Source organism: Xiphophorus hellerii, chromosome 7 (assembly GCF_003331165.1).
Source record: "Xiphophorus hellerii strain 12219 chromosome 7, Xiphophorus_hellerii-4.1, whole genome shotgun sequence".
NCBI lineage: Eukaryota > Metazoa > Chordata > Actinopteri > Cyprinodontiformes > Poeciliidae > Xiphophorus > Xiphophorus hellerii.
Window position 1 is genome coordinate 2,142,325 of NC_045678.1, and position 26,943 is coordinate 2,169,267.

Sequence of the window (26,943 nt, forward strand, 5' to 3'; positions counted from 1 at the left end):
CGATCATAGAATCATAACAAAGAGGAAAGGAAATGGGTGATTCTGGGTTTGGTGGTTGGCAGGAGAATGACACTTGGTTGAACTTGACTGCATTGTGTCAAATGTACAGTTTGGTGCGAAGGGTTTTATGAGGCTGTACAGTTGGCAAGCAGTTGGTAGCACTGTTGCCAGAAGCAAGAAGGTCCTGGGTACAATTGCCAGCCTGGGGTCTTTCTGCATGGAGTTTGCATGTTCTCCCTGTGCATGCGTGGGTTCCCTCTGGGTACTCCGGCTTTCTCCCACAGTCCAAAAACATGACTGTCAGGTTAATTGGTTTCTCTAAATTGTCTTAGGTGTGAGTGTGTGTGTGCGTGGTTGTTTGTCCTGTCTGTTTCTGTGTTTCCCTGCGACAGACTGGCGACCTCTCCAGGGTGACCCCGCCTCTGACCCAAAACGTTCGCTGGAGATAGGCACCATTACCCCTCCTGACCCCACTAGGGACAAGGGTGTTAGAAAATGGATGGATGGGTTTTATGATATCGGGCGGTTTTTCATTTTAAATTCCTTAGTTCCAGGATAATGAGCTCTTTATATTTCAGCTTGCCAAGACATTTTGGATAATTTTATTCTCTTGATTCTTTGGAAACAGTTTGGAGACATTCCAGCAGAGCTCCACAGATCAAAGGTCTATAAAGACATGATTGAGTTTAGCTTAGAACAACCTGAATGGTCTGCACGGAGTCCCAAGCCCAACCCAGTGGAACACCTTTGGTATAGAGTGGAGGCTCTGAGCCAGAGTACCTCGTCCAACATCAGTGTCTGACCTCACACATGTACTTCAGGGAGCATGGTCATAAACACCTGCCCAGAAGAGTTAAACCTGCTAAAGCTGCAAAGGACAGGTTAACACCATGTTAAACTTTAAGGATTAGGAATGGACCATGTTTCTGTGAAGGCATGTCACTTTAACAGCTGAAATGTAGAAGAACAATTTTAGTAAACAGTGATTTAAAATGTATCAAAAATTTACTGTGAAAATGAAGTTACACTTCTGTTCTGAGGATATTGATAAAATAAGGGCATTAATCATCAGAGCCATATAAAAAAAATGGCAATTGTATTTTCTACTAAAAACATCCATCCCTATATGGAATATTTCACTTTCTGTCTTAAGGAAACCTGATTGTAGAGTTGAAACCTCTCCTCTGCTCTGTGCCTGCAGGGTGACTGAATCGGTGCTCCTGGAGCTGTGCTGAGCCGTTTGCAGACCAAAGGTGAGCAGCATTACTCCACACAGATCAGTGTATTTCACACTGCTGCTACTGTTGTGCATTTTATGCAAGCGTCAACAGACTTGGCTGAGGATTTCCTCCTGGGACCTGCACCAGTTTCAGTCCCCACTGCTCTGATCCAATTCTAGGAATTCAACAGAGAATCCAGGACAACATTCACCAGAATTTTACTAACTCTACCTAGCCAGTTTAAGTTGAGCAGGGCTGACGGTGTAGGAGATATAGAAAGAATATAGTGTAGCCTGAGGAGCAGCTGATGAGGGAGCAAAACAGGAGAGAAGTGAATAAATCAGGAAGTGAGGGGAGCTGTGAGGAGGATGAAGAGCAAAAACACACCGATCAAAATGGAGGCATGAAGGCTTATGAGCTAGATTTTTGTTTAACACAATCCTTGAGTGAGAGAATAACTACGGTTTGGAGAGTTCTGGTTCTGATTCTTAAGAACATGACAGACGTGAAGAGGTCATGTAACTACTAGGGATGCACTGATCCACTGTTTTCACTTCCGATACCAATATTGATATCTGAGGTTGAGTATTGACTGAATTTACTAAAATGTTTTATTATTTTTTTTAAACACAGACATAAATGTACTGAATTACATATGCATTTGCTAACTCTGCACCAGCACACTTAAATACACCAGTAGCTTCACAAGCTGTTGTTTTTCCATGTTGGTCAAACTTGTAAAACCAACTTTAATTTGTTCAGTCAGTGCAGTTAGGAGTAGAAGAGCCAATGTAGAATAAATGATAAAGAAACTGAGACTGACAAAAACAACAAGTTGACTACTTTTGTCAAACATGTAAAATTAAGCTGTAACAAAATGGTTCAGAATGCATTTAGGAATTCTGCGCATAATGTAAAATAATAAAGCATGGCGTCACTCAGAGCACAAAGCATAGAGTTAGACTGAATAGATCTGCCCTTATGTATCAGGCATATTGTCACAAATTTTAATTAATAAGGATATTAATGTCAGATTGGTGCATCTGCAGTAACTACACAGAGATAAATTGTGGAAGTTAGGTTAAGAACACTAAAGATATTTAGAGTGTTGACGGTAAAGGAGAGTGAAGTTGCCAAGAAAACAACTTTGGGGTAACCAGAAGTATGCAGGACGTCCACATGCACAGTGAGACGGTGTTGAGGTGTGAGGTAGGTAGGAGTAGGGGTGGGATTATGTCGGGGATCAACTCTGACCCCCTTTTTGATCCCAGAAATGATGGACAAATAAGGTCTTGCAGAAGTCCTCATGTTCTATATTTGCTGATGACCTTGAGATCCCTGGTGAAAACAGGAGGCAGCTGGAAGAGTCCGGGATGAAGGCATGCACTGAAGAGGAGAGCAACGAGACAGTAGACGTGCGAAACAGAGGGAGAAAGGTGGAACAGTGAAGCTGCATGCGGCAGAGGCATTGAAGGTAGCTGATTCCCCCAGGGTCGACCATTAAGTGCAGAATTGCACAAAGTTCATGCAGAGTGGATGGAGATGAGTGTGGTATGGTTAAGAGATGGTGACAGTACCAAGAAAAACAGAACCTGGAGATGGTGATCCAGAGAATTCCTCTAGAACTTTCCAGCATAGGCATGATTAGAAATGAATACATCAGAGGGAACAGTTTGTACATGAAGTGTAGAGAGGCAAAGCTGGGGCATTTTGACCTGCACAGGGACAGTGGATATGTTGGGAGATGGGTGTTGGACTGCAGAGAAGGTTTGTGGATGTGGTAAAGCAGGACATACAGAGGGTTTGTGGAAACACGAGGCAGATGATCTATTGTTTTGTGACCCTAAGAGGAGCAGCTGAGAGAAGAAGAACCTTGTTTCTAATGGCTGCTGAGCCTCTAAATTAGTGGTGCCCAAAGTCAGTCCTCAAGGGCCAGCATCCTGCATGTTTTAGTTCTCTCCCTGGTGATAGTAACAATCTTCTCAGCATGTCAGTATTTTTCTTAGGCCTCTAATGAGCCATTATTTGATCCAGGTGCCTTAAACCAGGGAGAAAACTAAAACATGCAGGATGCCAGCCCTTCAGGACCAACTTTGGACACTCCTGCTCTAAATGGTAGTCGGCAGAGGAGAGAATATCCACCAGATGACTTGTGTTGTAACATCAGCAGAGTTGATGGGGACAGCAGATATTAACACAATGAGGAAAGGCAGTTCTTGGTTCTCTGAAGCAGAACCAAGAGAACTGGGATCACTTCCTTTTTCAGACTGGTTGAAGATGGGATATATAATACAGATGGGTTTAATCATCATTTCTGTAAAGAGCATACAGAGAGGATGCTCTGTACAGAAATGTGATCAGGTTCTGAGTGTGTGCTTGTAGTATTTACAGTTTGGGATTTTGGAACATGTCATATTGAGACTTCACAAAGCAAACCTCTGCGTCCATGTTTGGTTAGGGTGATGTCATTTCCTTTTTCATGATTTACCTAAGGGCTGGATGATATGGCTGAAAAACTTATAATGATATAAGCATTTTATTTCAATCGATATCAATAATTATTGATTAGATTTCTGATTTAAGTATCTGAAATACTGTGAAACAGTTGGCTTGACCTTTACTGTTTTATCCACAGTTTTCTCGTTTTCTTATTTCTATGCAGTTATGAGGCACGGTGGTGAAACCTGAAACTGCCCAACAGGTTGTTGCTAGGTAGCCAAGGAGTGAGTTAGTTGATGCCACCAACCTGGCATAGCTGGTTGTGAGATTTTGAGCAGCTAAACCAGTGCTGCCCAAAGTGGATCCTGCATGTTTTAGTCTCTCCCTGGTTTAACACACCTGGATCCAATGATGGCTCATTAGAGACCTAAGAAGAACATTGACCTGCTGAAACAGTTGTTACTACAACCAGGGAGAGAACTAAAACATGCAGGATGCTGGCCCTCGAAGACCAACTTTGGGCACCACTGAGCTGAAGCCTTTCCTCTGCCTACATCTTCCAGAATGATGTTTGGTTCTGGATCTGAGTTCAGCGCCTATTCTACATATCAAATATTGAATATTCTATTACCTATTGGTACTGATCACATGTCTATCATGATATATATTGTTATTGATTTATTGTCCAGCCACGATCTGTCTCTGTTCCACACATTTTGGTTCAAGTTTGGACTAACTGTGAACCAATCTTTGAAACCTAACATCACATCCAGATTCCCATGGTCTTCCTGTGGATGACTGGGAACCAGTTAGTCTAGTCAGATTCTGAAGACTGGCAGGTCTCATATGTTCCACATACCGATGGCTGCTTTTTATATTAACTGCAGACATGTGGCTCAGGTCATACGCTTCAGTTATTTTAGCTGAGGGATACCAAAAGTATAACTCTTACATTGTTGACATTGTAAATGTCACTAATTCAGCTGGAAAGCAGCTTTAAGCTGGTCAGCAGGCAGCTGCTGGCTGGTTGGTTGGAAAACTATGAAGTGGTTTCCAGCAGGCGGATCCTAACTGAGGTATATGGAGCCACATTCATGAGGTTTTGCAGATAATCCCTCCTCTTGTGGGGGTCTGCTCTTTAGACTTCTATTTGAGTTCTGTGAAGAAATAAATGTTTCTGTGATTCCAGGAGCTAGCCATAATACTGTTCTGAGTGCGAGTGTTGTAAACCGGAGGTTGGTGCGGTGTGATTCCTGTATATTTAATCAGCAAGTCTTTTGACAAACTGTAGGGGTCAAGTGGAAATGGCGGAAAATGGTAACAATAGCAAATGTGTTGGATGTTCTTCCTCTGTCTTCACGTTAAACACCTCACTGATATGGACGGCTGCAAGCGGAGAGTTTTATTCACCTCCATAGCCACATCCACAATGAATGATGGTGGTGCTTAGTTATGGTTCATTCAGTGATTGAAAAAAAGATGGATTTTAGCTATTTCCAACTAGCCAGTCACAGGTCAGAGATACTCAAACTTAAAGAAATGGGTGGATTCTGCTCACTGCCAGTGAGTCTGTTCATTGCTAGAATGTAGAAATTGTCTGGAAACAGTTTACAGTGCTCACTGAAACTAACATCTTACATCAGGGGTGTCCAAAGTGCGGCCCGGGAGTCATTTCCAACCCTTAGACTGATTTAGGGGCCGACCCCCCCTACCACAATTTAACATTCGGTCATATTTGGCAGAACAACACAGGTAGACATTTATATTCTATTTAATTAGTGTATAAGTTTTGCTGACAAATTAAAATCTTAAAATGTTACATAATTTTAAAATGTATTAATCTTATAAGGACACTTTTTGATGTCTTTAATTTAATAGTAAATGGTTCACAAATAAGGAAAATTTCTTACACAAAAACAAACCTGGGGACGCTGAAACCTGCATCTAATTGACTTGTTGAACTTCACTAACTGCAGCAAACATCTTCAAACAAAGAGTGATGCAAATCCTGTTGCTGAGACGGGCTGTGTGTGTGTGTGTGGGTGTGTGTGTGGGTGTGTGTGGGTGTGTGTGTGTGGGGGGGGGGGGGGGGGGGTGTGTGTGTGTGTGTGCGTTTGTGTGTGTGTGTCACAGTCTGTTACATATCTGAGGTGGAGAGAGGCATGTAACACCAAGTACACTCTAGCCACAACAGGCTGTAACACCCGAAGCCGTCACTGAGTGAATAATGAAGCGGTGCGGAAACACACTGTGTTGGTGTGTGCAATGGGAGCAGGTTCAAAGGTCACGAGATTTTTCCTCGTGACCATTTCAGCCAGAAATGTTTGTTTGGAATTATTCTTCTCTGTAATGAATTTAGCCTCAAACCGAAAGAGCCGTTTATTCAAAAGCGAACACCCTGAAGGTACACACAGAGTGGAGGTGTGGGCTTTGGTGAAGGAGTGCCTCTGTTTGTTCTTTATCAGGGAAAGTTGTGTCTGGCAGGTTGTTCACAGCTGGACTGACGGTTTTCTGACCGGCCTCTCCACCTTAGTTTCACTGACACCAGGAGCTGAGATGTTCTTTCTAGTTGCTAACCTGGCTAACAAATCTGTCCAGATGTTTTTCAACAAACATTGCTATTGCTTGATACTCTTGATAAAAAGAAAAATAATAATCCACTAGAGGTGCAGAAAAAAATTGATTTTATAGAGAATAGCAATTTGTAGTCCTGGGAATTCTGAATCGACTTAAAATGCTCCAAAATCAATTTTAGATTTTAGTCTGCTTAATTTGTTGTAAACTTTATTTAACTAACTGAATTATTGCCAAGTTTAGTTACAAAATTGTTTAAAAAAAAAAGTTTTTTTTTTTTCGAAATTGCTGAGTTTCCATTAAGCAAATCTATTTCTGTAATTTTAATTGGCAGAATTTTTTGATTAAATGAAACGCGGCTAGAGAAGCCTCCATGTCCGACCAGAATCTGCATCTGAATCTGAATCTGCTAAAAGTCTCTGGGTGGGTGAAGTAACGCCAAATGACTGCAAAGCAAAACCGATCGACTGATCAAAATATCAGTCACAATAAACACTGATGGGATTCAGGCCAGTTCCCCTGTCTGGTGATCAGACAGAAATATCTGATTGGCTCATTATAAAGTGACACAGATTTAGCACAGAAAAGTCCAAATAAAACTCATTTTAGACCAAAATAATACTGAGAATCATTCCTCATATTTTAGTGTCTGTATTTTTTTTAAATCACAGAATATACTAACATTATTATTATTATTATTATTATTATTATTATTAGTCTATTAGGGTGCGCATACTCATGGACCCAGCTGTTTGTATTTCTTACAGTTTTCCCCTGGTCATGTTTCAGTTGAATTGTACAGGATATGCAGAAAATTAATGGAGAAAAAAATTGAGACTAGAAATAGTGTTTGACATTGTATAACCTGTCAGTTGAACAGTGTTGTGTACACATTTTAAATGTTTTAACATTTTTTATTGCTATTACAAATCAATTCTGATTAAGATTGTTAGGCATTTTTTGTCATGCAATTACTTCTAAGTTATATATTTGTATTTAATTAATGGTTTTTTGTATATTTTTCTGTCAAAGAATCCCAATTTTGTTAATCATGATTGATTTGTAGGAGTAAAGGGTAAAACATCGAGGGGGTGAAAACTTTTCATAGGCATTCTATCAAATTCCTAATGTTCCTAATGGATGTTTTACTAATATATTAATAAACTAATATTGCTTACATAGCCACTAGCTGCTGTCCTGGTGGGTAAGAATCCGATCCAGTAAAGGCTTGATGCAGGACCTGAGACATGCATCATCTTTCAGCATGTTGCTGGTAACCAGCTACCTACAGTACGTTACCATAGTAACAGATTCTAAGTTGTCTGTCATATTTATAGACAGCAATAAAGGATGTGAGAGCAGCTTTAATGTTTCCTGCTTCCCTCCATCATGCAGCTCTGCCTGGTCACCAGCAGCACTGCTGACCTGCTGGGCCCGGTTCTTCAGCCCAACAGAACCAAACTGTTGTCGGGGGGAGGTGTGAGGTGGGGACGGGGGCGCCGTCCCCACCTCTCTGTAAATCCATTCAGCTGTATCAACTTCCTGCTGCCTCCTGTTTGTTTCTGTACGAGTAAAAATAGAACTCATTTGTTCTGTCTGTAAATGTGTGTGTGTGTGTGTGGGGATGGGGTGTGTCTGTGTGTGAGTCAGTGTCGCATTACATGGCAGCAGCTGAGTACCTCAGGGATCTGCTGGGTTTTTTGGGCTGAGGGGCAAATACACACAAACACACAGCAGTGTGTCATTTTTGTCAGATATTGTGTGTTGGGGTGTGGGTGTGTGTGTGTGTGTATGTGTGCTCTGAGATCCTTCCCCTCGGTGTGTGTCAGCTGAGCTCCAGCATAGTGGAACATAAAATCATCCCAGACGGTGTGTTTTCTCCCTTCCTTGTATTGAGAGATGGAGGCAGATGTCGATACAGAGCGGGGAAACCAACAGGAAATGATGTAATCCCAGATGCAGGTCTCAGGGGAAGTGATATAATGGTTGCTGGATCAGCAGGCAGCTCCTCACTCGTCCTCAGCTTCCTGTGCCCCCCGCCCCTCTTCCTGTGTGAGAGGACCTGCACATTCTGCAGTGATATGTGAGCCTGGCCTACAGGATGAACACAACTGGATCTGCTGCTGCTGAAATTACTTCTGTTATCACAACAGTTGAGTTATTATTCATTGAAGCACATTTGGATTCACAGTTTGGAGTAAAACGCAAACATTTGTGTAAAGCAGCTTCAGTTCGGAGGGTTTTAACATAAAATCTCCAAGTGTTTAGTTACACTCAGCGCATAAGACAAGAAGACATGATGTTGGGCTTATATAAGACACTTTTGTAATATTATTTATATTATATGAATATCAGTAGACTTACTTTACTGTCCTTGTATAAAGACACAACAGTCAATTTGGCAATAAAATGTCATTGCTTGCCTGGCTACCGACATACACAAAAAAGCAACAGAAAAACAGTTTGTGTGCCTTTAGTACATTTACACATCTTCAAGTTTTACTGGTGCAGGTTAAAATAAATCTAGAATAAATATATGAATAACAATATATTGCTTAATATATATGACTTAACATTTTCAGACAGAAAAATCTCCAATATGGGTTTTCTTTTATTATCCAGTTTTATTTTAGATGAGAAGAATAATATTCAGCCTGTCTGAAAGAAAGCCCCACCTTTACACTGAAAGAAATGTAAAAAAAGAAAAAAAGCACAGCAGTCATCATTTTTCAGATATTGAGATATCATATTATATAATCCAAATATTTTTTTTGTGACTTAGACAGTCTTCACTGCTGCATTGTTACAACAGTAGGGCAGGATTGAAACTGTGTGTCAGGAAATCATCTCCACTCTAATTAAAGCCATGCTCTGTCATCTCCAACATTCACATTTCTCTGCTGGGGAAAATGAAAAAAAGACTACAAAAGCTGCTTCTTGCAGAGCCGAGGAGAACAGTGTGCATGAAACGGTTTTTACTACAGATTCACTGTGGGACCTGGCAGGCCACCCCTACACACACACGCACACACACCCACCCCCCCACACACACACACACACACCACAGAGCACAGCAGCGTCTGGGTGTCACAGTATGAATCCTTTTGCTAATTATAAACCTGTCGCAACACCACAACACAGTACAGGCACCATGTGTGGAGTGTTTACAGAGTCTGGTTCAGCAGGGGAAATCATTGAACACCATGTAGACAGGTTACTAGACTGTTTTTGTAGTGTCAGCAACAACATGGAGGGTCATAAAGTGCCGAACGGGCCAGGGTTCTACTAGCATAAGAAAACACTTATACCTGCCTACTTTAATTGTTCAAACACCAAATATACCTTACTCGGCTTCAATGCACACGGTGGAAGCAGTCTTAGCACTACCGCAGAAGCTAACATCTACAGTCTGAACTGACTGCATGTCAAGTAGCATTTTGCCAAAGGTACGGACTATGGAGCAGAATTAAAACCGCACAAACATCCAGATGCTGACCAGGTTTTTTCCCCTATATATGAGGCTACATTATGGTGGGGGATAATGATGTTTTCAGATGATGGATTGAAGATTCTGGTCAAAGCTGTGATATAATTTTGGAACATAACTCTGCTTTAAATGTTCTCCCTGACAAGTTTGCTGCACTCTTTAGTCTTTGTGATGCTGTTTGTTGGTTAATGTTCCCCAACAGGCATTTAGATTTATTTAAATTTACTGGAGTAGTGGTGTCCCTAAACTGCCTGTCAGGTTTAGTCTGACGTAAAATCCCAATAAAATACATTCTGGTTGTAATGTGGCACAATGGGAAAAGTTTCAAGTTATGAATGACTATAGAAGGCTCTGTACAAGCTGCTATAGTACATTACATTAGCCTGTGTTGCTAACAGCAGCTAGCCTGTTCACTGATCACAATACTTTTCTTGGAACTGGAGCATGCTCACACTGGGTATGACATCATTTCTGGCCTTTTTATGTGATTATCTGATAACTTCCATCTAAGTCTAAAATCAGAACTAACAGGAAGTCAAACTATTCAAATCATATCGTCACTATTTGAATCTGCGTGTCTGCAGATCAAACAGAGCACCACTTCCTGCTTCAGTGTAACTGAGACAGGATTGAAAGGCACGGACCAAAAAGCCTGTCATGGTTTCAGAAAATGGCCATCCTGCAGGGTGTGTGTGAGAATCAAAGGGAAACATCTCAACTTGCAACCTAAATCACTGCACACTCCTTTCTTCCTTGGTTTTGATTTATAGCTTTACTTTACAAAAAAGCCAACATTCGGGCTTAAAAATACTCAACCGTGGTGTGTGTGTGTGCGGGGGGTGTGCGTGTGTGTGTGTGTCCTGATATAGAGCCGTGGGAATGGGCCACATTCAGTGCCGCTCGAGGGGACTTTAAAGCCTTCTCTGTTGTTGCTATGCTGTGGCCACAGACCAGTTGAGGCTGTGTGGGTTACTGGGAGCTGCCCAGTACTCATGAGGAAGTTGCTCGAAGGCACATGAGCAGCAGATGTTGGAGTCCAGAGGGAGGTGACATGGTTCCAGCTTTCCTTTCAGAGCTGTGTGTGAACTTCTAACAGTGTGTCTGTTCTGTTCCTTCTCATCCACATGTCTGTTCCTCATGTCCCCGTCTGTCCCGTCTGTCTTCTGCTTGTCTGTGTTTTTCCCTGCACGTCTTAATTTCTCCTCCTCCGAGAGGAGCACAGACTGAAGTATGTTCCACTCTCCCTCCTGAATGACGGCTGCACCTCACACACCATGCAGCAGCAGCACATTCCTCTGGAGAACTGAAGAGGAGCAAAAAGATGCACAACTCGGCAGAAGTTGTGCATCTTCTGCCGAGTTGGGAAAGCTTTTTCCCAGCTTTTGTGAAAAAGCTGGGACAGAATAACATTCATTAGACGAACTAGCATTAGGGACAGGATGAGTGTGTGAAGGTGGATTCCGTTCCCTCTCCTTCACTTGTCGTGCTTTTGGACTCAGCAGAATGTGGTTTCACTACATGTCCATGTTTCTGGAAATGAGTGATCCTGGAGGACATGTTGCTTTATGATCTATGCTGATTATGTGATCAGACTTCCTGCTCATCAACTGATGCTTTGTTTCCACTGAGTGGTACGCAGCGGGTCGCAGCAGGTCGCTGCGGTTCAGAACGCTGTTTTATGGTGTGGTATAATCAGGAGAAGGATTCTGTCTCCAGTTGGACTCTCACTGTGCAGACAGGGTTCACCCAGGGGTGTCCAGAGTTAGTCCACCAGGGTTGGTATCCTGCATGTTTAAGTTCTTTTCGTCTGCAGAGGCCTTCTAATCTTCATCATTTGATTCAGGTTTGTTGAACCAGGAGCAGAACTAAAACATGCTGGGCACTGGGCCTCTAGGACTGATTTGGAACACACCTGGGTTTTCCTTAAACTTCATAGTTAAGCTCTACTTAGTTTTGGTCTGTTACAAAAGCAAATAAAATCTACAGAAGGTTGTGTTTATAATGTGGTATAATGCTGAAATAGATATGCATGCTTTTTACCTTAGATAAACACAGTGTGACAATGGGGGGTTGCTTCTGATTTCCTTAATTTTAGAAGATCAGCCGATACTTATATGAAACTGATCTCATCCACTGATCTTATCTGCCTCAGCAAATATCTAATAATCAGCCACTGTCCTCTTCTGGTCTGCTGGGAGAGAGGTTTTACTGACCGACCGCACCAGGTCATGTCTGCACCTCACTGTTGCCAACTCAGCTATATTTAGCAACATTTAATAAAAGTATTGGCCCAAATCGGAATCGGCAGCTCAGTCTTTCTAAAGATTGGTTATCGGCCAGAAAACTGTAGTCGGTGCAGCTCTAGCGACTCTGAAGGTGTTCGTGTTATGGCTGCAGGAAATCAAACTTCTGCTGTGATGAAAGCATGATTTATCAACGCTCCCATGGATTAAAATGCTGGAGAGATGAAGGAACTGATGAGAAGCGGGAAATACGGAAAGGAGGAAGAGAAAACAGTGAAGAAGGGTAATTATGTTGGAGAAACGATGCGGAGGTGGGAGGAGGAACGCAGGAGAGGAGGATGATTGCACTGTTTCAGTCTGACAGACACGAGGAGTGTGGCTGCAGGAGCAAAGTAATTACTGTTTACTTTGGACACACACACACACACACACACACACACACACAGCACTTAGAGTCCATCACTCTGACCTGCTGTCTCAGCTTTGCTGCGTTGAGAGCAGCATCTGACAGGCTGATGCTGGGGAGAAGCTGCAGACGGCCGAGCTGCTCTATTTCCATCACGTTGAAAAGAGATCATGGATCCACCGACATCGGGCCGAACAGTCACAGGATTAAAAGTTCTGGAGCAGAAAAACAGACTCGATGTTTAGAAACCAGACTTCAGAAGATGAATTGTTCTGTCTTCTGAAAACATGTTTCCAAAAGTTACCAAATCATCAAAGAATCTTCATGTTGAGCCGCCTTGTTGTAGAGTCCCGACTTAATGCGAAGGACATTTTCAAAGTGTTGAACAAAAAATGGCTTCCAAGGTTGATGTGTGTGGTGACGGCGGCCCAGCAACACTCTGCCATGCTGGGCCTGGAAAGAAAAACTTCATTAGTTGGTCTGCATCCAAACTGCAGCAGCTGGAAACGGCCGAATGTTGCAAAGCTCCTGCACTCTCTCTCAGCCATCCCCAAACCACACACACACACACACACACACGCCCTCACACACAGTGAGCCTATCCTCCAGCATAAAAACAGACCTCGCGAACCTCAGGGATCTAATTGTAGCGCTGCTCCTAACTGTTTGTGTGTATGTTGTGTTTTTCCTTATGTTTGCATAAGGGTGTGTTCCATTCTGCTCTCTAATCTTGTTGGCGTGTGTGTGTGGGGGGGTGTGCATGTGTGGGCACGTGTGTGTGTGTGTGTGTGTGTGTGCGGGTGGGTGTGTGTGGGTGTGTGTGTGTGGGTGTGTGTGTGTGTGTGTGTATGCTGGCTGTAAATCTCCAGGGAGGTTACAGGGGGGAATGTCTGAGCAGCTACTCAGGAACAACACACGTTTTTCCTGGGTGAGACTCAGGGGTCGCCTGCAGGAAGGAATCAGGTAGGAGGCAGAAAAGGCCAATAGAACTGATTAGCTATGTTGGATTATCAGTTCACTGTGGGAAGATTTTTTAAATTTACAAATATATTAAACACATCACCCAGCAACACCTCTTCTAAGAAAAGATGCCTAATGTATGTGGCAACTTTTGTTCCATCACTGCATAGAAACCCAGTAGATGAAACACATTTTTAGCTAAATGCAACCCAAACCAGATTTTTTTTTTTTTATGGTCGAGTTTATGATGGCAGTCTGAACAGCTCAGTTCAGAGTTTTTCACACCCAAACAAAATCTGATTTGTGCCACCTCAGTATATTTCACTGAATCAGAGACCTATCTGAGTGTTTTCAAAGTGTCTGTGGTCTGAATGGTGAATGTCATCTGACTTTTACATCAGTGATGTGAGATTTGCATCATAACTGCACCAAAGGAAGTCAGACACAGTAAATCAGGATGTAAACAATGGCTGAAAATCCTAATTATAAACTTATGAAAGAGGTCTGTGTCAGTGAAGCGCTCCACATCCCGATCCCACCACTCTTAGCTCCGACTCCATCCAAACACACTTCTCTACAGAAGAACAGGGGTGATGGTGGAGAGGGTGGTTGGAGTTCTGCAGTTTGCTGGTTCGATCCCTGCTCCACCCGCCTCTGTGTCCTTGGAGCCATATACATGTACAAATCTATTTACCATTTACCAAGTTGCAGTCAGTACTGCAACTTGTTGCAATTTCTTTCTTTTACGCTCTTTCATATCATGATCTGGTGACAACACTGTCAGCGTTCTTCCTACTGCTGGCTAGTAATGGACAGCTAACCCAGTTAATTAATCTAACGTTGACTAGTTTCCGGAAGAAAGGGTTGAACAGCCTAAAATATATAATTTTTATTCATATTTAGCTACTGGTTCTTTTGTGCATCAGTCCAAAGGTTGGGATAAAATTCAAACTTTTTTTTCTAGAATACATTGTCTCTAACAGAAACCAGCTTCAAAGGAACAATGCCTGGAGTCCAGGAAGTACTGACTCAACTTTTAAACTGTGGCAACAATGTTTAGCTGTATCAATTAAAGTGATTTTTTAAATTTCCTTTAATATTAGGTAATGCATCAATGTGAGATAATATTTTGGGCAGCACTTGTTTTTCTGTTTAAATAAAAGCAATTAGATTGTCAGTTGTCATACGTTAGTTTGTTCTGTTTTAATACAGTAACACTGTGGATCTGTCTCTGGATGTTCATAATCATGGTTTTCCATGTTTGTAAATAGAATAGCACAAATAACTTTTTATGCTAGCAAAAGACACTAGTTTCTATTCACTGTCAAATCAGAGCACCCTCTGCTGGAACCAATGGAAATTGTTTTCAACAGTAACGTGAACCTTTCCGTACAGCCTGGTTTAGATTGTTTTATAGTTGAGGGTATGAATTAAAAACGCTTTTCATGTTTCCTAAGGACGTCTTTTATCTCTTTTAAAAGATCAAATCTTTTTAACACTGACACATGTTGAGGCAGCTTTTTATCTCGGTACATTACTTTATAGTTTTTATTTTTAATAGATTGAACTAATCTGCTGTTAGTTGTGAAGATTGTGCCATGTGTCTTTGCCTCTGATCTGAACAGGCTTCTTATGCAGTCTAGAATTTGATTTCAGCATATCCAGCTCTGGATAAGCATAGGACAAACAGGGCATGGAAAAATATTTGCATTCCCTATCAACTAAAAGTTGTCCTTTATTCCTTCCTTCTTTCTCTGCTTTCTTATTTCTGTCTTCAGTTGCTTGTGTCCCATGTTTCTTTCCTTACATTTTTACCTGTAACTTTCCTTCATTTTGTTTCCTTCCTTCTCTCTTTTATTTCTTCCTTCCTTTCTTCTTCATTCATATGGTACGTTAGTATATTTTCAAATTAAGCTAGAGGATTAAAAAATTTGGAAAATTGAGTATAGAGAAGTATGAAATTTTTACATGAAAAATGAAGTAGGGCTCTGTTTATATGCGTGTGGGGGTGCGTGTGTGTGTGTGTGTGAAGGAAGGAAGAAGATGGTTATTGCTATCATCAGTCAAAGGAACAGTGTCTCTCCCCCATGGGTGTGTGTTGAGTTTTTCACAGGGTGGATACATAAACACACTGTCCTCATTAATCTGAACTGTTCCTTTAAATCTGTTCTGGCTTCTATGATTCTTTGTTATGAATCATGTTTTGAAGACTATTTTTAGACTCAAGAACTCCGCCTGGTCCAAGTGGTTCAAAAGTTACAAAGATCTGGCTCCTGTTCATATTGTGAGATAAAGTCGGAAGTCATTAAAATAAAGAACTACGACAACAGTTTAACTTCAGTCTGAAGTCTGTACAGCTCACCATCTGGATAGAACCGGTAATGCTGATGTAGTTTCACTAGTCAACACACTTTGTTATGCTTTAGTGGGATAAAACTGGACCGATTTCAAGTCCTGGATAACCTCCTTCAAGACCAGATGAAGAAACTACAGATGTACAGTAACTCTGTTGACTCACACTAAGGACTGAAGCAGCCACCTGTAACAGGTTGTGTTGTCAGTTGATGGGACAACAGATGGTCTGCTGGTTTTTCATTCCTGCTCGGTGACCTTGGAATTGCTTTTGTAATCAAGAAGAGTAGGCTTCCATCACATGAGATTATGGCTTTACAATAACCTTGAAACCATGTCGCATTGTTTCACTAACCCCAATCCTAATAATTCATATGAAGCCATGGTGTTGCATTTAAAGGCAAGTTGGAATTAGAGAGGCAGATTTTTTGTCTTTCAAAGTCTAAATGAAAGGAATTTAATGATTCAAAACTTTAGCAGTTGTTACATTTTTTGATTGTCTTTTTATAACGCAGTGTTCCTTGTCATCGGAAATGTTTTCTTGCCTGTAACATGACATTGGTGATTAAATTGTGGTTGATATCCAGCCTCAGAGAGAGATATTTCTCAGAATAATGTTTTGCCACTAGTGTGATCAGTGCTTTCAGATGTTGTCAAGAGTTGACTGAATGTAAAGTTAGCCGCTCTGCTCAACTGGAAGTTTTTCCAAAGGAAAAGTGAAACATTAGATCCAGCTGGGATTTGTCAGTCAAATATAAACGCTGCTTCAGTACGCCTCAGCATAAGTAACAAAACATCTTTTTCCCCAAAATTCAAAGTCCCTGTTTGACTTATTTGCAGTACCCATTACTGACCACTAGATGGAGATGAAAGATAGTTTCTAAAAGTCTTTGTTTACTCTCCTCCTCTTCCTCAGATGGATCAGCTTTCAGACGAGGAGGTGGAGGTGAGGGGGGAGGAGGATGAGGAAGAGGAGGACAGCGATAAGGAGGACCAGGACCTGGATAAAATGTTTGGAGCCTGGCTGGGAGAGCTGGACAAGCTCACACAAGTACGGAGCTGGATTTCTATGGTGACGGTGTATGTCTACATGTGTATGACATGTAGACATACACTCGTGTGTGTGTGTTCAGAGCTTGGATGATGGCCGTCCAGAATGCCCCCCGCAGCAGAAAGCCCCCCTCAGGCAGGAGACCAACATGGCAAACTTCTCCTACAGATTCTCCATCTACAACATTAACGGTGAGTTGGTGCTCCAGTCCTCCCTGCTTCCCCCTGACCTCTACAATCTACCCCCTTGACCACTGCTTCCCCACTCCCGCTGAAACCTCCCACCCACATCATGCTGTTTGTGTGCAGAGGCTCTGAATCAGGGGGAGAACGTTGACCTGAACGCCCTCATGGCTGACCTGTCCTCCATTGAGCAGGAGCTCAGCACCATCAACACCAAGTCCAGCAGCAGCAGCAGCAGCATGGCCCGGCTGGGACTCACAGACACCAAGGTGGCCATCGCATTGATTTATTGATTTATAGACCCATTGATCCATCGATCATTCTGCCTGCTTGCTTCTACTGTAAGCTCTGGTGTTGCGTGCAGGTGCGGCAGAAGCCTCCTGCTGGGCGCAGCAGCAGACAGCAGTCAGTAGGGGGCAGCGGTGGCGGCGTTGGGAACAGCGTGTCGGGTGGGGGGGGCAGCAGCGGGGCGAGCAGCAGCAGCAGCAGCACCAGGGCGTCTCCAGCCGGCACCATCAGATCGCCGAGCGGGCAGCAGGGCCGACCGCCGCTGGCCTCCAACTTCAGCCTGGACGACATCACGGCTCAGCTGGAGAAGGTTTGGACCCGTCGCCATAGTAACTCTGACCTGACAGCTTTTCTGTTCCACAGGACAACAGAAGTATGTTTGTTATAAATGATTCCTAAAGCTGCCAGCTGTCGCTCACGATGTCCATAAAACATAAACCTGTTTTATATTTATAAACTGAATCTTGTTTGTCCAGACATCATATTTTCCTCTCTGTTTCTCTTTCAGGCGTCTCTCAGCATGGATGAAGCTGCACGGCAGACCTCCTCCCACTCTCTTAGCTCCGCCTCCTCGTACACGTCAGCCTCGGTGCGACGGCCAGGGTCTTCTCAGCGCCAGCACCGACGCACTGGGTCAGTGGGAACGGTCAGCGAGCACGAGGTATGTAACCCCTCCGGCCAGCTCAGCTGTGGGTCAATCAGCTGATCAATAACAGGAAGACAGTCTCATGGAAAACTAGCAGCAGATCTAACAGCAGTGCTCCTCCTCCCCCCCGGCTCTCTGGTTTCGTCCTCCTCAGGTGCGGTCGTTCGTCCACTCGTCCCGCTCCTCTGTCACCTCGGCGTCCGGCATCTCTGTCAATTCTGCGTCCTCCATGGATTCTCTGGACAGCGTCCTCCGCTCCGAGTCCGACGACCCGCAGCCTTCAGAGGGATCGGGTCAGGCGCATCCCAACACAGAGGTACGGACCGACACAAACCGGCAGGACCTCCTGCTGTTTGGTCCAAATCTGGGCCTGAGATCTCCTGATCCTGATGTAGCTGAGGCAGTCACCACTCCGTTTCAGTCCGGATTCTTACTCACTTTAACCAGCAGGACTCGCTGACACCTGTCTGCAAACTGGGATTACTTCAAGCTGATTAGGAGCAGATTAGGTTCCACCGCAATAATAGCATTCATAAAAATGATTAGCTAGCCACATTAGCCTGGATGACTCACAGGATGGAGGCATGGACACCTGCTGCCCAAACAATGACAGCATCACTATCACATTCACTAAACCTTGTCTCTGATAATAAGTCGAGCTCACTGAGGGGGGCGCTATGAAACAAAATCAATATGAAAATGAAAACATTTATTGTCTCATAAATATTACAAAGCTTTGCAGTTCTGATTCTGGGTCAAACTGATTAAAAGATTAAAACGTTGAATGCCAAAATAAAAATAAAAAATGAAGGATGGGTTTGGTCCTGAAGGTCTGAATTCATTTTCCTGATTCTCAGTTCCTCCATGAGGAGCTGGCAGCGCCACAGTGGAAGGATTACACAGCTGTGAACAGCTGGAGCACTCTGCCACACACACACACACACACACACACACACGCCCACCCCCACACGAAGGATGACACTTTATGCTAGATTTATCTAGTTGGTAACACTTTATTTGAAGTGACACTATTAATGGACTTTTAATGCAACTTTGCATTAAAAATGACACTTCATGACAACAGTCATAAACATTCATGAAAACTCCTTCATGTTCATAACAATTGTTATGTCATGTTTATGACAGTGTCAGGTCAGTCTTACATATATACACCCATTCAAACAAAGTGTTACCATTTAGTTTAATATTTACTCTTGATTTTCTCTCAGCTCTGTACTGCTGGGAATCCATTCAATCATAAAAGCTTTAGTAGAAGAAGATCTGCTGAAGTGAACTAAATTAAAAGCAACTGTGTCAGTGTTAAAAAGACATAAGAAGCCTGTTCAGATCAGAGGCAAAGACACATGGCACATGGTAAAATCTTCACAACTAACCGCAGATTAGTTCAATCTATTAAAAATAAAAACTATAAAGTAATGTACCGAGATAAAAAGCTGCCTCAACATGTGTGTCAGTGTTAAAAAGATTTGCTCTTTTAAAAGAGATAAAAGACGTCCTTAGGAAATATGAAAAGCGTTTTTAATTCATACCCTCAACTATAAAACAATCTAAATTACTGGTTTACAGCAGCAGCAGGTAAACCAGTAACACATTTCAACACAAAAGGCCTGAGATCATAATCTGCTTCTAATCTAAACATATACATGTGCTACAATGGCCTAGTCAAAGTCACAGCCTAAATTTAATAAAGATTCAGTGGCAGGACTTGATAATTGACATTCAGTTTTTCTTCTTTCAGTCAAATCTGCACCTTTCAGGTTTTTTTGTTTGTGGAAAAATGTTGGACTTGTGACTTTCTCCTTAGCAGCAAATCTAAGCAAAACGTTCTGAACTAAAGTGAACCAGTCAGCTGGAAGGAGGAAATGGTAGACTAGTCCGCTGGAATAACTGGAACAAAATATAGCTTTTTCTTCATCTTCTTAGCTTTTGGTTTCCCTGTTACATGTGAGGCTGGAAAACTTCTTTACATTTAACAGAAAATGAAACATTTCCTTACATGAAAAAGAAAGTCTGTCTAATTCTAACCAGCTTAAAAGCAGATATTTAGTCAACACAAAGCTAAACCAGCTTAGATGAGCGTTTTTCTAAATTCATTAAGCAGTCTTCATTAATTCAAAGGGAAACATTCAGTTGCTGTTTGGTTTAGGAGGCCGTCTGCTGCTGAGCATCATCTGGGTTCAGCGAGCCGGAAAGCAGCTTAGAGCCTCCGGTCATGGAGTTCAACTGGACCGCGGCTTCAGCTGCACAACCGGAGAGGGAGGACAGGGGGCAGACGGCTCAGCTGGAACAGTGAGTCCAAGAGATGAGAAAATGAACACAGGAAGGAAACACGGGAATAAATAGAGGGAGTGAAGGGGATGTGGATGAAGCAAAGCAAGAGGATCATGAACGGGAATGTTGTCCTGCCGTAGCGACATTCCCAGCTCATTAGAAACTGCTCCGTCCTCGGCGCTCTCGCTCTGATTTCCAATTAAGGCCAGCAGAAAATAACCAGAGTTTGGGACGCGCTGGATCCCAGAGAGGCTTCTGGGAATATCCCCGGAGAATGAGGCCTCTAATCAGGCGAGGCTCTCTGCCGTCACTTCCTGCTTCTCTGTGACAAATAAAATGAGAAGTTTTCACTATTTTATTGGGATTCTATATCATACAGCACTCAAAACATTGCATAAGTCCAGAGTGAAGGATTCATAGTTTTATTTCTTACATTTTTTTTTGCAAAGAATATCTGAGAAGTGTAGTATGTAATTGCATTCAGGTTCCTTTCCTCTGATAGGACATACAGCAAACATAAACACACTCACCGTTAACAGGGAGGACATGCTAATTGTGATCCTCCCCCCCCCCCCCCCACACACACACACTTTAAGCCGAGATTTGAACCATCAGCTAACATTCACCGTTCAGTCAAACTTTTCATCCTATCATTCCTTTTGAAAGAACTCCTCACTCCATTTGCTCTGTTTTGAAAATAAAAGTCAACTAACAAAAATATTTCAACTGCATTGACTGTTGTTCACAACAGACAGAGTTTATACCATTTATTTTCTTTTTTAAAAGAAAAATCCCATTTTATTAATTTTTAGACAATGTAATACTTAATAAAAGGGCAGTTTTCTTCCTAAAAATAGCTTATAGTTTAGAGTTCAGTAAATTGGGGCAGTCAGATTTTTCCTGGAGGGAAAATCTTACTGTGACATCAGTGTGAGGATCTGTGTTTGACCTGAATATGAGTTTTAATCTGTGTGTATCAAGAGAAATCTAATACCTTCTGTTAAATGGTGTCTAGTGATTTAAGCCAAAGCAGAAGCTTAAAAAAAAAAAGATAAAAGCGAGTGTCTGAAAACTAAACATAAATCTCAGATGGTTAAAAGACAAATGTAGTCAGCTTATATAAGTGGACATTAACTTGGAACATTTTTAAAAAGCTGTTTCACCACTGGTTCTCTTTGCTATTCTCACCATCATAGCATAAATAAATAACTATACGTTGTGTGTCCTGTCATGAGAAAATCAGGAAGAAGTCTCCCTCAGGGCATTTCAAGTTGCAGATTCTGAAAGTGTGGATTTGCAGCTTTCTACTGATATCAAAAACACGGAGAGAAAAAAAAATCAAGGTATGACTATTTGAATGTTGGCATTCAATGAGAAAACAGGCCTAAACTTTTCAGTAGGATTGCCATGTTTACCATGTTAAAGCCTCCAAAAGTGCTATTTAAAGCTGCAGTATGTAATTTTTAGAAAACAATATATCTTTTACATTTTTGTTAAAACTCTCACTATGCCGTGACAGTATGGTATGAGACAGCTAGTCTGTGATAAAGTCTAGATCCTCTAGATCCTGACAGCTGGATTTTTTCTAGCTATGAAATATGACAGCAGTGCTGTCAGTCAGTCTCATGTACGCTGGTCGATATGTTAGTGGCAGAGAAACAATTTACTGTTACAGGAAAACAGTTTATCCTCCATCATCATTGGCCATGTCAACTAGCCTTAGCATTGGTGGCAGACTCTGTTGTGGTGAAGCAGCTGCAGTGCAGCAGAGAGCAAAAGGGAGAGGGTGAGACTGCTTGACCCTCCTCTTGGCTCTGATTGGCTGTTTCTGACTGAATGGTGTATTTCTGCCGGTGGTTCTGGGAGCACTGGGAGAAGGCAGAGGAGCTCAATTTTTTCATAGATTACCTGTCTTATACAGTCATTGCATAATAATAATATAAAAAAAATATGTTAAAAAATATTAATACAGTTTACATGCTACAGCTTTAAAGCAATGGGAAACTAATTTAAGGTCCAACTGACAGATAAGTTATATGTCGATCTGGTTCTTTTGCACCCTCCCTTACTAATGCTGCCCTGGGTAACTGCCCCCACTGCCTCAGGCTCACCGCTAAGGATGTCAAATGGTTGGTGTTCCATTAGCTTATAATTTTTCTGACTAATAAACTTCGCGTTCCATAGAAGCGTCCCTGAGAGACAGGAAGTGGTTCTGCCCGTGGGTTCTCTGATTCTGTCCTACCTAACGTTTCTGTTCCATTCTGCAGGCGAACCAGCCCTGTATTCTCTTCCTCACTGGTTTCAGTTCTCTAAGCACTCCATCGGTTCCACTGACCTCTGCTCACCACACAGCTTTCTGCTCCAAAGCACCTCACCCAGCCAATCAGGTGGCCCCGTTCATTCACAGGAACTCTCTGTGTCTCTTTAAAGCACTCCTATCTGGACAGGGAAACCTCTCTGATTCTGAGAAACATTGCAGGAAAGCCCCCCCACCTGCTGACCAAGGTGACTCTCTTCATTCACTTCTGAACCATGCTCCTCTCCTCTCGCATGCCAGCCTCCCAACTTTTCCTCCTATTTGATTCCTGCATGATGCATTAAGAGCATGTCAACACTCCTTCTCCCCCCAGCCTGGTCCAGTGTGGTGTGTGTCTGTCCTTTGACCTGTCCCTCTGTCATAGACCTCCACATTGTGTGTGTCTGTGTGATACTTCAGTTAAACCCGCATAATGCAAATGTGTGTAGATCTCCTTTAAGCACAGAGTGTGTGTTCTGTGCTGATGGATTGCTTTGATTGAAATAGGCCATTTAGCTCGTCTCTATGAAGCATGAGGGTTTGATGGGAGTGGGATGGCCTGAGTTAACTGGACGTGCATGTTTAGAGTGTTTTAATGCTCTGCCTGCTCACAGAGCTGCAGAGTGTGTGAGAGATGTGATCACACCGGAGTTGTACAGATTAATCAACAGCTAGCTAGCAATCATAATCAGTATGTTGGTTTTATCCACAGTTAACAGCAGGTGTCTGCTGTGCAGCAAACGTTTTGTTGTCATTGTGTGACATAAGTTTGACCAAACTTCTCCAGTTTGAGGTCTGTAACGATTAAAGGTGAACATTTATCGCATTGTTTATCATTTATCATTATACGTGTCCCATTATGATAAGAATTCAGATTTATGTTTGTCACAATAAATTCAAATGAATATTAAAAAAAGACTGTTTCTAGTTTCACTATTTTCTCCATTGTTTCTTTAATGACAAAATCTAATTAAATGCAGTCACTGTCTGCAGTTTGATCATAGAAATCAATCATGTTACACATGGGGATGTTTTCCAACAGCACTATTTATGTTAGTGGGGCAATAATTAGTGTGTCAGACAAGTTTTGTTAAAATATAATAAATAGTTCTTATCACCACTGTTATTGCTATCACAATAGTACCATAAAATATAGTGATAAAACTTAAAGTATCTATCACCCACCACTAGTAATGATTACTAGTGGCTAGTGGCTGATTAGCTACTAGTGGTAGCTAATCAAAAATAATTTTGATTAGCTACATCCCAGAAAAATTAATTTTCTCGTTACTTTTTTTCCCATCCTATCATTGCCTTTGAACTGCATGACTTAGGTGAACCAGATCTCTAGATCTCATAACAGTTTTCTGAGTGTGACCCGCTTCTCCTGACAGACTGGGTGGAACCGGGTCAGACTGGTTCAACTCAGACTGGTTCAACTCGGATCAGGACTTTGTGATGGCCACTCCAGAACGTTCACTTTGAAGTTGGTGGCCAAACTTCAACTTCCTGTTTAATGTCTTCAGATGTATCTAAACCTGATGCCTTTACCCCGTGGTAACATCTGCTTTGTGAAGACCACCAGTGTCTCCCACAACATGATGCTCCCATTCTCATGCTTTATAGGTGGGATGGTGTTCTCAGGCTTTTTCTTCATTATTTTATCAGATCACATGACACATGACGGTCCTAAATTGTTATCTCTCTTTTTGTGGCCTTTTCAGTGATGGCTTCTTCCTCTCTGACTGACCTTTCAGCCCGTGTCAGTACAGGACTTTTAGGTTTTTTTACTTTTGTTTGGGGTTGACTTGGGGCAAACGCATTCATCTCAGGGACACAGAATTTATTTTTGTCTTGAACTCTGATAGCAATTCAGTCAGAGTTTGTGTATTAACCTATCAGAAGATTAGAAAGCCATGACATCATCAGCCGGCCTTTAAAATAGTAGAGAGGCGTACTGATCCTAATGTTTGTAAAGTTTAGACTTTGAAGAAAGTGGTAAAAACATTCTCTGAAATATTCTACAGTGATTCTGGTATTTAGATGATATAAATCATTTTTAATAATCCTACCTGACCGAAAACAGGAGAAGTTTTGTGTTATTAATATTGGACATTGAAAACAAACTGTAATATCTTTTTTTAGTGTATTCAAAATTTAAAAACTAAGAAGTTCAATAGAGGCAGACAGAAGGGTTCAGTGATGGACACTCCCTCTGTGATCACACTTCTCCGTAAGGTTTGTAATAAATTTGTAACGATGATTGTTATAAACTGAAATATGAACCAATAGCAGGTAAGTTTAAACACTGAAAGCCCTTTAAATCTGTGTGTGGCCTTGTATTTGATACATTGTAGGGACGATTTTCCTAACACAAACTATGTGTTGCGGAGATCCACTGCTCCACAAGTAGTGGTGCTGCTTTTGGCTTGGGGGTCAAGAGTTAGGGATTAGGGGTCAAGGGTTAGTGGTTAAGGGTCAGGTTCAGAGTTAATGTGTGAAGTAAGTTTAGGTGTAGAGTCTGAGCTTGGCTGGAGAAATAAATGGAAAGTAGGATTGTGCATTTATCGTGCCGTTTATCATTTATCATAAAAATGATTTTAAAAAATGTGATAAGAATTTTGTTTCATTATTGTTATAAGCTTCAGTTATTGATTGTAAATAAAAAAAGACTGATAGTATGATCAGAAATGTTGGTGTTGCAATTTTTTTCTCCATGGTTCCACAAGAACATCAATAAATATCAGTAAATTTGAACGTTTGATTAAATGCGGTTACTGTGTGCAGTTTAGTGGTATAGATCACTTCTTAAAGTAAAAAGCGTTATGAAGATGCCCATTTCAAAAACAATATTTATGTTTGGTACTATTACTGCTGTGCATTGCAGGCAATGCCATACATGCACCTAAAAATGAAGTAATAGTTTTTTGGGGTTTATTATCAAAATAATGCTATCAAATTCTAAGTCTTAGAATGGACTTACACACACACTATATTGCATGTGTGGGGGTGGGGGCGTGCGTGTGTGTGTGTGTGAACTTGCTGCTTCAGAGGTCTTGTGGACAATAAATGCAATCCTGTTACCATTTAAGCTGCTTCTGTGGCATGATCTCAGCAAATGTTGGGGATAAAAATCTAGCAAGTTTGTTTCATCACGTCATGCAGCATATGGATGTTTGGAAAATGATGTAGAAGTATGTGAAGTAGTTGGAAAAAGAACCTCAGATTTTATATGCAAGAATTAAGACGGTTTGTTTGGACAGATGCATGTGGCACTGTCAGGCATCTGGAAAATGTTTCCAAGGTTAAACAGGATTGGTCGAGGTCCATGGTTCTCTGTTTGGTATCATGACTGATGACATCACACCAGGATCAGTGTGTTTCAGCTGCTGAGTTAAATACATCAGTTGGTGAGCCTCCATTTAACTCAAACATTGGGAATTAATCAGAACCCTGTCTAATATAGTGTCATGTGGGCTTTCACTAATGGTTCACTAGTGTACTTACCTTTGTCTAAATAAATGTTTCATTTTACAGAAACCAAAGAAAAAATCTTTGGAATGGTCTGAAAGTCCGTTTCCTCTGACCGCCACCAGCAGGTGAAGTGTCCTGCTCAAGGACACAACAATTTGTCCGGATTCGAACTGACAACCCTTTGATTACAGGATGAACTCCTGCCACCGCCACCTCATCAAAGCAGCTAAAACAAATACTTTTCATCTCTTCCACATTTGGTCAGGCCGGGGTCACCAATGTGGGAGTCATTTTCCTTAGTTGACGGTTTCTCTCAGCAGCTGCATTAATCCAGTGACTTCATCAGTAATTAGGGATGAGATGTTTGACCTCAGTGCTCGGTTTATTGTTGCTTCTGTGCTCTGGTCATACGCTGCAGTAACCTCATCGGTTCCTGGATCTGAGCCAGTGGCAGTAATGAAGCTTAGCAGGTAAAGTTGAAGATAATGCAGATCAGTGGAGATAATGGGACTAGCTGCTGCTTATTGTGATGCTTGTTGTTGTTCTCTGTTTGCTGGCAGATGCCGGACTCTCCTATCAGCAACAAGCAACGTTCTACTTTAATTTTTCTAATTCAGAGCACTTGTGATGCCAGATTAAGTTCAGATTAATCTAAGTGAATCCCCATGCGGAGCTGCAAAAGCGACCGTGATCACTCAGCTGCTCTAAAGGTGAAGCTGTTGGCTTCTTAACAGCCAACAGCTGTTAAGAACAGCCAAGGGGCAAAAGTTTCCTTCAGCATCGAAGTAAGTCAGCAGGCTTTGTTCTGATAGGATCAAAATTGTTTGCGATGTGATTGGATGAGCAACAGAGGAGGCAGAATGATTGGACGTCACAGAAATGTGTGAAAGGTGTGAGGATAATCCTCTTTGGAGAAAACGGTGGTGATTCCCAAAAGCATTACATACAGATTCACACACACACACCCACGCACGCACACACACACACACAGAGAGAGCATCTGGCAGGTAGTATTCCATCAAGTTCAAAGGTT

General features: G+C 42.0%; 1 protein-coding gene across 4 annotated transcripts in view; it reads left to right on the forward strand.

Moving 5' to 3' along the window:
- The window catches only part of raph1a (Ras association (RalGDS/AF-6) and pleckstrin homology domains 1a), a 71,044-nt gene that overhangs the window by 24,589 nt on the left and 19,512 nt on the right, over positions 1-26,943 (forward strand). For 2 of the 4 annotated variants that reach the window (XM_032567151.1, XM_032567152.1), the window contains exons 2-9: positions 1,202-1,253; positions 16,598-16,732; positions 16,815-16,923; positions 17,041-17,183; positions 17,279-17,512; positions 17,711-17,863; positions 18,003-18,164; positions 22,571-22,645. In XM_032567151.1, coding sequence (XP_032423042.1) covers positions 16,598-16,732; positions 16,815-16,923; positions 17,041-17,183; positions 17,279-17,512; positions 17,711-17,863; positions 18,003-18,164; positions 22,571-22,645 — 1,011 coding nt within the window. In that variant the 5' untranslated portion in view covers positions 1,202-1,253. Of the gene's footprint in view, positions 1-1,201; positions 1,254-11,477; positions 11,496-16,597; positions 16,733-16,814; positions 16,924-17,040; positions 17,184-17,278; positions 17,513-17,710; positions 17,864-18,002; positions 18,165-22,570; positions 22,646-26,943 lie in introns of those variants that run through there. The other 2 variants (XM_032567153.1, XM_032567154.1) reach the window with 2 other exon arrangements.